Source organism: Carlito syrichta, unplaced genomic scaffold (genome assembly GCF_000164805.1).
Source record: "Carlito syrichta isolate Samal-C Ts95f unplaced genomic scaffold, Tarsius_syrichta-2.0.1 Scaffold153566, whole genome shotgun sequence".
In the NCBI taxonomy this organism is placed as follows: Eukaryota; Metazoa; Chordata; class Mammalia; order Primates; family Tarsiidae; genus Carlito; species Carlito syrichta.
This window is the reverse complement of record NW_007097662.1, coordinates 164,095-176,039: the sequence shown is the minus strand read 5'-3', so window position 1 is coordinate 176,039 and position 11,945 is coordinate 164,095. Positions and strand designations below refer to the sequence as shown.

Genomic DNA, 11,945 nt, shown 5'->3' with positions numbered 1-11,945 from the left:
CCCCCGAACCCGGCCCAAACCCTGGTCGCCCCCGGCGCCGGGCGCAAAGTCCGCGCTGCGCCCGGGGTGCCCCCGCCGCCAGCAAGCGACCTGGCGGCTGAGCGCGTCCTGCCGCCTCCTCCGCGCAGCCCCCCACTGCCTGGCGGCCCGCTCCCTCCCAGGCCCCGACACTCACTCATCCCCGGCGTGCGCAGCGCGTGGAGGTGGCCCAGGGCAGCGGGGGACGGTCGCGGCAAGCGCTGTGCGCGGGTGTCTGTGCGGGGAGCGCGCACGGCGTGTGTGCGGGGACCTCAGGGGAGATGGGCTCCGCGTGGGCAAGGGCGCGGTGTCCCCGGGGAGAGTTCCCCGCGGAAGTGTCCGAGCCGCCTCGTCAGCTGGTACGTAAGGGAAGGGGGCGGTTGACGGTGCACGCGTATGTCCGAGTGTCTACACCAAACAGGGTGTTTGAGTATGTCCCGGTGTGAGTCGTGGGAGCCCGTGGCTCACATCAGCCTCCTGTCCTGACCTGAAAGATAGTTCCTCCATCCTGCCTCAGAGGAAGGGGAAAAAGCAGAAGGGGAGAGCCGCGGGGGTGGGGCGCCTTGAGGGTGGTCTGGGCTGGTCAGCTCCCTTGGGCCATTTCTTCCCAGGCAGGACTGGGAATGTGGAGTAAGGGCTCCCCCATTTCCCTGAGATGTACCATGAGGACCTGAGATCCAGACTGTCAGAAGGGAATCAGTGCAGGGCAGGTGGGGGTGGAGGAAGAGAAAGTGGTGGTGGTAGGGGGAACATTCCCCAGGCCCATGCTCTGGGGAAAGGCACTTTGTGAGGGTGGGTGCGGTCCTGGACTGCAGTCTGGAGAGCCAGAAACTTGTCATAGACCAGAGGGAAGGTGTTGTGAGTCTCCGGCCCCCTCCAGGACCCCAAGGACAAAGGAGCATATTTTGGAAGGGAAACCCCAGATCTGGGCGCTCAAGAGCTGGAAAGAGACATTCAGTAAGAGGTGACAGAGACCAGCAGAGAGGGAGAGACAGAGAAGGGGCAGGTTGACAGAACCTATAGAAGATCATCTTCCCCCAGCACCTTCTCTGAGCCAGCCTTTTTTTTTTTTGAGACAGGGTTTTGCTCTGTCAATCAAACTGAAGTACAGTGGCATGATCATAGCTCACTGTAACCCAGACGTCCTGGGCTCAGGTGATCCTTCCACCTTGGCCTCCTGAGTAGCTGGGACTGTAGATGTGCACCACCCATGCCTGACTTATTTTTTCATTTTTTGGAGAGGCAGGGTCTCACTATGTTGCCCAAGCTGGTCTCAAACTCCTGGCCTCAAGTGATCCTCCTGCCTCAGCCTCCTAAAGTGCAGGGATTACAAGCATGAGCCACTGTGCCTGGCCTGAGCCAGCATTTGAGTGCTTTCCCCAGAGCCTGCATTCCTTGCCTCCAACCCTTCTTTCTAGTCCTGCTCCCCAGCTCCAAGCATCCAATACCCTGGAGGGCCTGCCCCATGGGTCGGCTACCCTCAGGCAGCTGCCCCACACCCAGCCAGACCTGGACTGCCCTGTCTAGGGTCAATGAGGAAGGAAAGGACAGAGGACAGAGGTGCCAGCATGTGGCAGTGCTCACAGGGCTTCAAAAATAACCCAGTGGGGCCGGGCCACGATTCTGAGTCATCCATTGGGGACACAGCTCTGTCGGCACCTGCTGCTGTTTTCTCGGGAAAACTTAAGAAGCCAAAAAGGGGGAGAAGCACCAGCCGGCAGTAGCTCTAAAAATAGGCTGCATCTCAGGATGTTCCCTAGGGAGATGCTGAGCCTCTCTGCTGCAGATGGAGCCTCTGGGAGGCAGGTGGTGGGAGGCCTGTGGGTGTGCATGCAGGTGTGTATGTGTGTGTGTGCATAGGCATGTGCTTTGCTGCGGTCCCTTCGTGCAAACTTGGGTTTCCAACAGGGGGTGTTTGTGTGTGAGCGTATATATGCGTGTGTCAGATATAGTCTGCAAGGCTGTGTGTGTGTTTGTACACATGCCTGTTCTGGGCTTTGCTGCTCTCGAGCTAGTGAGCCCAGGTCATTGTGTACGTATGTGCGCACATATGAAGGTCTTCACAGAGCCCTAGGCATATGCGTGGAGAGGGCTGCTGGGGGTGGTACAAGCACATGCTGTGCATTTATACTAGCATGTGCATGTGCACGCATACATGCGTGAGTGACCCTCAGTTTCCTCATCTGTGAAATGGGGATCGCACTGTCTCCTACTTCACAAGGTGGTTATGAGTAGCAAATACGTATGACAGAACCAAAGCTCGGTTGATGTAAGTTTTTGTTATTATTGTCACAGACACCAACACTAATTTACCCACGATGCAGGAAGAGGTGATATACTTGATAGGGTCAGATCAGAGACTTCGGACACTTAGAGCCTGCCTGAGTTAGTGTTGGGAGTTAGGGGCTGAGGATTGGAGGAGACTCACTACTCTGAGCTATCCCTGAGCCTGTTGCTATGTCATGTTCCCTTCCATGCATTACCTGTCTGGGCCTCCTATCAGCACTGGGAGGTAAGTTTTGGTGAGCCCATTTCAGAGAAGGAAATGGAGGTTGAGAGATGAAGAGCTGGGATTGGAACTCCAGGCTGTGCAGCTCCAAAGCAGGGGCTCACTCCTGAAAGTATGCCAAGGACATCATCACCCATGGGTGTCCTTAGCCTGAAGCCTAGAGATCCTGGCTGGCTGAGTCCTTGCCCCCTCCCCACCTGCAGGCCCCTCGCATTGGCACAAGCTGTATCCCATTGCCCAGGGAGACCGCCAATCACCCATCAATATCATATCCAGCCAGGCTGTGTACTCGCCCAGCCTGCGGCCACTGGACCTTTCCTATGAGGCCTGCATGTCCCTCAGCATCACCAACAATGGCCACTCTGTCCAGGTAGACTTCAATGACAGCGATGACAGAACCGGTAAGTGGCCCCTGCCAAAGCCTGGCACCTGTCCCCGCTAGGGTCCTAACCCTGTGACGGGCAGGCTCAGGAGGGGCAGCATGCTGTGGTTAGGTAAGGAAGTCTCACCAGCTGTGAAGCCTTGGGCTGAGCCTCAGTCTCCTTACGCATAAAATGGGAGCAACAAGACCTACCCTCTAGGGTTATAGAGAGGAAAAAATTGGCTGATGTTTATAGTGCTGGCATACAGCAGATGCTCAAGAAATGCTCATTCCCTTCCTTCAGTACCCAACACTTCAGTATTGCAGATCAGATTTGTTTTCACTCCCTGCCCCATCACTGACCTGCTTTGTGGCCTAAGACCAAACCCTCCCCCCTACAGAATCTGGCCAAGCCTAGCAGGAAGAGAGAAGGAAGCTGAAATTTCTGTGCACCAGGCCCCTTGCTAAGGTCTCAAGCAGTTCATTTATTCTTCTCAAGAACTCATCTCTCAGATGGGCAAAGAAAGGCCCAGTGAGCTAGGAAGTGCCAGAACCAGGCTGGTCCAGCTCCAAAGGTCTCTCTCTCTCTCTCTCTCCAATTCACCCCCAACCTCAAGGTCCAACTCTTGGACTAGAGAGAGGCCAGTGGGAACTTGTGGCAGCTTCTTCCAAGGCCTCTTTGCCCTGGGATTAGAGTCCAGGTTCTTTCATGATAAATTCCTAGGCAGAGGCCTCAGGAGTGTTCTTCAGGGAAGGGATTTTTGTCCTTATGACTGGGTCTGTGGGGGGTGGAATGGAGCAAGGAGGTAATGTGCTAGAGTTTCTTATGTAAGGAAGTGACTGGTTCTTTGCCTCTCTTTATCCCCTCCACACAAATACAATGAAAGCAGTGAAGGAAACTTATGTTTCAAATCGAAAACTAAAATAAGGGAAAATTAAAATTAAAATGAGTGATCTTAGTTACTTAGTCCTGAGTACCCTGATAGGCTAAGAAAAAAGAGAAAGAGGATCAATTACAATTCTTGCTGTAGAAGGAGGGGAGTCTAGCTGATCCTCAGGAGAGAGTCAAAGCATTTCCTGGTACTGAATTCTAAGAAAAGCCTCTTTGGGCTTTGGGGAGGGGGCGTGAGGCTCTAGATGACCATGGATGACAGTTTATGAAGGAGCAGTGTTCATATAAGTGCCCCTTCTAATAGCCTTCAGAGGGCACTGAGGGCAGTGGGGACTCAACTCTGACATCTGTAACTCAGTGGAGGTCACTCGGGTGGAGGAAGATTTAAGGGGGCGGGGGACAATGCCTTTGGGTCACTGAACTGGGGTTTCACATTCAGGTCTGGCTGGGGCTCCTTCTCTTGCCAGAACATCCAGCCTTTAGGGGTCAGGGAGCCAGTAGTAAGAGGAGTGAGATGGTTGGGGCTCTGCCATCACCCACTGTGGATCGTTCTGGAGGTCAAATGAGTTGATGCCAGCAGAGTACTAAACACACAGCGAGTGCACGGTGAGCAGCAGCATATTCTGTTGTCCAAACAGGGGGAGGAGGCTAAGGGATCAGGGAGTGAGTTCCCTCTCCAGGAGATCGCACTATGGGGTCCTGGGTGGGGCATGCTCAGAGGGTGGCCCCCGCAGACCTATCAGGTTTCTCAGTCTGCAGGCTCCACTGCTCCTGCCTCCCAGGGATGGAGCAGCCTGATGGGACCCTGTCCACAGCCACCACACCCAGACTCCCTATCATTGGCCAGGACAGGCTCTGCTTCTCAGATAAGACAGGGCTAGGCAGCCTCTGGACTATCCTGTCCTCCTCCTGTTGGAGGGGTCCACAGGGGGCAAGGCCCTGCCCTGGTCACCCATTATGGAGAGGTTTAGTGGAACTCTGAGCCTGGTCTGTCACCTGAGCCAGGGGCTCACATTCAAGCCTGCTGGGGCTCCCTCCACCTCCAGATCCCTTTCAGCTAGAAATTCTATCAGTCCCAGGAGGCCTCATGCGTGGCCCCAGCTCACCAGGTATCAAGGTGAGAAAGCCACAAACCAGCACAGGTAGGGCCCTCCAAAGAGACCATTTGTGGGGAAGATGGCACTGAAGGCCCCTGGGCCTGCCAGGAAGATAGGGACCCTCAGGAGCTGGCCTCCGGGGAAGCAACAAGTTTAAGGGAGGCTCAAAGTTCTAAGGAGGCAACGCAACCTGGTGATTAGGGGCTTGGGCTCTAAGCAGAGGCAGTCCAGGCTCATATCTCAGCTCAGTGCCCTGCTGTGTGACCTTGGGTAAAAGCCTTACCTTCTCTCTGCATCAGTTTCCTCCTTTGTAAAATACAGATAATAGGTTCAGTCCCTCCTGGGCTACTATGAGATCTAAACAAAATAATCCTTCTGACTCAGCTCTGGGTCAAGGTTCCAAACACAGGAAGCCTAATTGTTAGTGGTAACAGGTGCTGGGAGGCAGAGTCCCAGCCTCCATAGGAAATTGGGCAGGAGTGGAGAGGCTGGCTAGATGGAGAGCTATAGTGTATCAGCCCCAAACCCCTCTTCCACCTGGCTTGGCCCGGCTCAAGGGTTGAAGGGGCTGGTAGGGACTGACCCAAGCCCAATCAACCCAATGTATTTTCCAAATGAAAAATATATCCTAGCTGGGCATGGTGGCTCAAGCATGTAATCCCAGTACTTTGGAAGGCTGAAGCGAGAGGATTGCCTGAGCTCAGAGGTTCGTTCAAGACCAACCTGAGCTCAGGGGTTCAAGATCAGCCTGAGCAACATGGCAAGATCTCGTCTCTACAATAAATCAAAAAATCAGCCAGGCATGGGTGGCACTTGGAAGACTGAGGCAGAAGGATCACCTGAGCCCAGAAGGTCAAGGCTGCGGTGACTGTGAGAGTGCCACTGCACTCTAGCCTGGGCGATAGAAGGAGACTCCAACTCAAAAAAAGAAAAAAGAAAAATATATCTCCTTCTTGGGCTGCTGCCCTTGTCCTGGCACTGCCACCTGCTGTTCTGTGTGGGTCCTTCCTACCCATTGCTCCACACCCCACTTCTACCCACAGTGGTGACTGGGGGCCCCCTGGAAGGGCCCTACCGCCTCAAGCAGTTTCACTTCCACTGGGGCAAGAAGCACGATGTGGGTTCAGAACACACGGTGGATGGCAAGTCCTTCCCCAGCGAGGTAAGGGCCCTCCTCTACCTGAACCCCTCTGCTGCTTGGGGAAGAAATGTGGGACTGGTGCCTGCGGGGAGGCTCTGGGGAGGGAGAGGAGGAGTGCACCCAGGGCCTTTGGGAGAGATGCCTTCCAACCCCCCCCGCCCCCGCCGTCCCCAGCACAGGGTCTTCCACCTAAACCCTGTCTGTTACTGTCCTGGTCTGTGCGTTCAGAAAGATTTATCTAAAGGACTTTCTGCATCAATCCAGTTACCAGCACATCCTTGCTCACAACCCTTCAAGGCTTGAGCCTGGCATTCAAGGTCATGCATGAACTGACCTTGCCTGGCCTCATCTTTCCCCTGACTGCTTCCCACACAGAGCTGCATGTGACCAATCCCCTGTTCACACTGGCTCCTTCATATGCCAAGCTTTTGCCTGTGCTGTTCTCTATGCCTGGAATGCCTTTCCCCCAAGGCTTCCATCTGATAACCCCTGACTTAGTCTTTGGACTCAGCACCTCCTCCTCAGGGGAGGCAGCGGGCAGGATGTTCATTATCTCTTTCATGAGTTTACTGCAAGGCAGGACCTAAACCAGATTCCTCTTAGGACCCCCTGAAGCTTAAAAAAGGGTTGGGCCCAGAGCTGGGTGGATGCTGCCTGTGGCCCACAGAGGCTATCCTGGGCCCCTCAGGATTCCAAGCCTGGAAGGATTGACAGCCTCCCCTTCCTGCATAGAGGCTGAAAAACTGGTGGAAGTTAGAGAGAAAAGCCTGGCTAAGAGCCTCCATTGCCCCTTGGTTGCCCTTATAGCTGCATCTGGTTCATTGGAATGCCAAGAAGTACAGCACCTTTGGGGAGGCGGCCTCAGCCCCTGATGGCTTGGCTGTGGTTGGTGTCTTTTTGGAGGTGAGTGCTGATTCCCTGGGGCCAGGAGGGGCATGGGAGTCCTGGCACTGCCCCTAGTTCTGGAACATAGTGGATGCTGGGCTCACAATACCCTTTCCCTGACAGACAGGGGACGAGCACCCCAGTATGAACCGTCTGACAGATGCACTCTACATGGTTCGGTTTAAGGTGAGACCAGGAGTCCATGCCCCTGACACCAAGCAGCCTGGTGGGGTGGGAGGAAAAAGTTGGATCATGAAGTAGACCCATCCACTCCTCCATTCTGCCGGCAGACCCTTGCTGAGACCAACAGGGAGGGTCAGCACATGCAGGGCCCTGCACCTGGTTCTTCATCAGAGTCAGTGGCCTGTTGGGTGCCCAGTGTGCAACCTGACTGGATATAGGATTGATAAGATGCTTATCTCATTAATGGTGGTCTGACAGGCAGTGCCACTGAAGGCAGCTGAAAGCATGGGAGGGAACATAGTGACCAAAGAGCTCCAGGAGCCACAACTTATATAAAAGTCAACAAGTGGAGAGGGCTCAGCCCAGGATGGGAGATGGTATCTGGGATCACAGACATTTGCCCACAATTTGCATCAGTGGACAAGGAGAAGCAAAATCCTGCTAATAGTAATGTGTGGGGTAGCTGCTGGTCTGGTCCTGGTGAGTGCTTTATGCTGATTCCTGGGTTCCCCAACCCTGCCCCAGGGCACCAAGGCCCAGTTCAGCTGCTTCAACCCCAAGTGCCTCCTGCCTGCCAGCCGGCACTACTGGACCTACCCGGGCTCCCTGACGACTCCTCCACTTAGTGAGAGTGTCACCTGGATTGTGCTCCGGGAGCCAATCTGCATCTCTGAGAAGCAGGTGAGTCCTCCCAGAGCACCAGGTGGAGGGTGCGGCACTCAGGATGCACCCTAGGCAGGACAACTCTCCCAATCAGCAACCCACAGCCTGTGGTCCCATCTTCAAGGCTCCCTCCCATCTTTTGCAAATAAATGTTTAGATTTTTGCTGGTTAATCATTAGGACATAGACACAGGCTAGAAGGGGAGATCCCTAGATCCTGGGACCACTCCTGACTGTGTTGGAATCTGGATGCCACATTTGCTGATAAATCTTAGCTAGATGGACTCAGAACTAGAACTAGGTGAAGCAGGGTTGGGTCCTTCAGTGAATAAGTTTGGGGGTCCCAAGGAAGAGAATGAGTGGGGAAGAGGAGGAGCAAGCCCCAAGAATAGGCAGAGAGGGGGAAGAGCTGGCTGGGCAGGAAATGCCAGATGATGCATCTGGGGTTGTACAGACCCCAGCACCCCAATTCTGGCCTGAGCATTCCTTTTGCTTTCTCAAGATGGAGAAATTCCGGAGCCTGCTTTTCACCTCAGAGGACGATGAGAGGATCCACATGGTGAACAACTTTCGGCCACCACAGCCACTGAAGGGCCGTGTGGTCAAGGCCTCCTTCCAGGCCTGAACTGCCCACCTGCCCAGCTGGCCACAAGGACACCATCTTCCCAAGGGCTTCCATGTCAGCAGACACCAAACCACCTGAGGCTCCCTGCCTGGGGGGTGCTGTGAACCCCGTTCAGTCATCTTGCTTCCTGGCTACCCTGGAGGCTTCTTGATGGGACCCTTGAGTCTGGAGCACCCTTTAACGGCCCTGGGGACAGGAAAGACAGGAGCTGTGCAGGGTCCAAGCCCGGGGCCGCCTCTGTTCCCTGAGATCAGAAGGCCCTGGGAACCTCCTCTTGTCTTCCCCACTGGCTGTGCAGCAGCCTACCCAGAGCTCACACTGTGACGGATAAGACCGAGCTTCCTGGGGCAGGCAGCTGGCACTGCCAGAAAGACTCAAGCAATAATTAGAGGTGGGCAGAGCTGCCCTCTCGGCATTACCTCTTCTGCAGGCCTCTGCCATGCACCCACCTCACTGCCAGGCCATTAAAATCAGCACCCAGCCTGCTGGAGGTGATGTGGCCTTCTCCTTCCAGCCACCTGCTGCCACGGACAGATCCTGGCTACAGCTTATGTAGTATCTCCCCTTGTTCCCACCCAGCCACCAAAGCCACTACATGACAATCCATCCATGTCTAATTAATAAATTCACGTATCCATGCAACGAATACCAACTGAGTACCTGTGCTGTGTCAAGTTCTAGGCTTCAAGGAGCAATTGGGGAGAGTCAGGCATAGTATCTGGGAAGGATGTGGGTACTGAGTAGGTGAGAATTACACAAAGGGCAGGGCAGGGGCTACGGGAGCAGAGGAGTGGGAAGACTATCTTGTTTGGTGAAGAAATGAAATTCCAGGAGCTTTCCAAGGTAGAGAGAAGAGAAGAGCATGTTTGAGGCAGAGGGAAGGCAGTTGTGCAGGCTCAGAGGTGAGGGAGAGCCCTGTGTGGTTTTGGGACTCAAAAGGATTGCTGGGGCTAGAGCCCTGGGAGAGGGCCTGAGACTCTCTCCTCAAGCTACTGGGGAGTTATCAAGGGTTTGTGGTAGGGGAGGGGCAGGTCTGCAAATGGGGAAGACACCTGTGGACTGTGGATGGGCAGACAGGAATGGCAGCAAGGAAGAAGTGGGAGCTGGAGTCCAGGAGGGAGGGGACAGGGTGGTGGAGGTGAAAGGCAGAGGGTTGGATGAGAGAGATTTAGAAGGTGGAGCCAAAAAGACAGTATTTGGCGGTCTGTGTGAGAGAGAGGAGTCTGAGGTATGTCCCTGGGCAGAGAGTGAGGCTTTCACAGGGATTGGGAACCCTGGGGAGGTGCTGACCATGTTGGACATACAATCTTTGTGGGCCCCGGAATGATAATTTAAGGAGGCACATACCCTCCGGGGACATTTGCGCAACCACAAGAATGAATGCCTCCTTACATTTGCACCCTAAACACTTCTTTTTCCTAACCCTGGTCCCAGTCCAAGTCCAGAGAGCTCACAGTTGAGTTTAGAGACCCAGTGATCATTGTGATGCAGCTGAGACAAGGGCAGGGGCAGGCAGCAGACAGTGAAGGAATTGAGGAGTGAGGCAAGGTGAGAAACTGGGATCTCAGGTGTACATGTTTGGTTGTAAAGCAGACAGATGAAGGAGGATGTGGGGAGATGGTCATGTCTGAACACCTTGGGAAGGAAGCTGAGCTGCAGGACTGAAAGGGATTGGTGGTGCTTGTCATCGCTCACTTTGGCCATAGCTCTTGTTGAGTCAGAATACCAGAAAGGAACTTCCAGGCCATGGGGTACTTCCAGGCCTTAGACCTCTAGCTTTGAGCTCAGGAAGGTGGGGAAGGGAGAGGCGTGCTCTGTTGACTCCTCTCCCCGCCCCTTGCTGAGGGCAAACCTGTCCCCAGAGTGGGCACTGGAGAACAGATTTACCCTTGCAGGCACTCCTGGCCTGATTGAGGGGCCATTTTCTCCCTTCACTTTCAGATGGTGAGAAGGGGGATGAGGTGTTTGGAGGACAGCATTTGCTCAGCTTGGAGGCAGATGGCTGTGGCAGCAGGGGAGTAATCCTCCTATTAAGGCAGACAAAGGGCCTGGGCAGATGTACAGCTCTCTCCCTATGATCCAAGAACTGTCATTATCCCCATTTTACAGATGAGGATGACAAAGCTCAGGGAAACTATGTAGGAGATTGATCAACAGGATTGATTTCTTGTGGAAGTGACGTCTGTCCAGTAACCCTCCTGCTCTACACCAGAACAAGTAGACCCAAAGGAGGGAGAGATGGACATGGTATGGCCACCTGGAGATGATATAATAGCCCCGATGTGGTTGGCTGTGCCAGGGACCTTAGTCCCTCCCAGGGATGGTGGCACCACAGGCCTGGCACTGCAGAGGACTTAGAAAGTGGGAGCTGGTTTTATAATAATTACCTAAGACTGCCAAGAATACTTTCTCTCTATATCCTTTCCCTTAGTTTATTTTTTAAAGTTGAAACTATTTTAAGGCCAGGCTCAGTGGCTCAGCCTATAAACCCAGCACTTTGGGAGGCGGAGGCGAGTGGATTGCCTGAGCCCGCAGGTTCGAGACCAGTTCTGGCAACTTGGCAAAACCTCGTCTCTACACTAAATCAAAAATTATCCAAGCATAGTAGTGCATGCCTGTGGTTCCAGCTACTTGGAAGGCTGAGGCAGAACGATCACTGGAGCCCAGTAGGTTGATGCTGGGGTGGCCGTGAGCATGCCACTGCACTCCAGCCTGGGCAACAGAGTGAGACTCCAATTTAAAAAAAAAACTATTTTAGAGGTAAAAGTGGCCTCCTTGTGTTACAATCACAGCCCAAGATTTGACCCTAATACACACAAAGGAGATGTCCCAGCCAGATCCCAAATGTCTCCAGCAAGCCTGGCCTCAAGAGATCCAAGACCGGGTCCTGAGTCCTCATCCATGGCAAGATCACCTCCTGGAGGTGATGCTGGGACACCCGAGACAAGGTGGGCTCTACTGCTCCCAAGACTCTAGAAAGTCCTTTCCTGGGCAGCCAGGGGCGGCCCTCTGAGAGATTCAGGAAGGACTGTGGGTCCAAGCCAAGCATCCACAGCACACTGAGTCTGTGCCCAGGCTAGGAGCACAGGCTTCTCTCCAAAGCAACTCCTAAGTTGGGCATGGTGGCTAATGTCCATAATCCCAGCACTTTAGGAGGCCGAGGTGAGAGAATTGCTTGAGCCCATGAGTTCGAGGCTAACCTGGGCAACATAGTGAGACGGTCGCAAAAAAAAAAAAAAAAAAGTGAAAGGAAACAAGTCATTCTAACGATATACTTTATGTAACCAAATTATATCCAAAATAAATGTATTTTAGTATGTCATCAATATAAAAAACTATTAATGATATAGTTTACATTCTTTTTTATACTAAATCTTTGAAATCTGACCGGATGCAGTAACTCATGTCTCTAATTCCAGCACTTTGAGAGGCTGAGGTGAGAGGATTGCCTGAACCCATGGGTTCAAGATCAGCCTGGGCAACTTGGCAAGACCTCATCTCTACAATAAATCAAAAAATTAGCCAGATGTGGTGGTAGCTAGTGTGTGTTTTATGCTTACAATACATCTTCA

The 11,945-nt window shown here is 53.5% G+C and overlaps 2 protein-coding genes across 2 annotated transcripts in view; one reads left to right on the top strand and one right to left on the bottom strand.

Moving 5' to 3' along the window:
* The window catches only part of NAE1 (NEDD8 activating enzyme E1 subunit 1), a 40,781-nt gene extending 40,483 nt beyond the window's left edge, over positions 1–298 (bottom strand). The window contains exon 1 of the mRNA XM_008050648.1: positions 176–298. The gene's annotated coding sequence lies outside the window, so the exon portion shown is untranslated. The remainder of the gene's footprint in view (positions 1–175) is intronic.
* The window catches only part of CA7 (carbonic anhydrase 7), a 9,222-nt gene extending 203 nt beyond the window's left edge, over positions 1–9,019 (top strand). The window contains exons 2-7 of the mRNA XM_008050649.2: positions 2,731–2,928; positions 5,921–6,039; positions 6,826–6,921; positions 7,027–7,089; positions 7,612–7,767; positions 8,251–9,019. Coding sequence (XP_008048840.1) covers positions 2,731–2,928; positions 5,921–6,039; positions 6,826–6,921; positions 7,027–7,089; positions 7,612–7,767; positions 8,251–8,373 — 755 coding nt within the window. The 3' untranslated portion in view covers positions 8,374–9,019. The remainder of the gene's footprint in view (positions 1–2,730; positions 2,929–5,920; positions 6,040–6,825; positions 6,922–7,026; positions 7,090–7,611; positions 7,768–8,250) is intronic.
* The last annotated feature ends 2,926 nt before the right edge of the window (positions 9,020–11,945 follow it).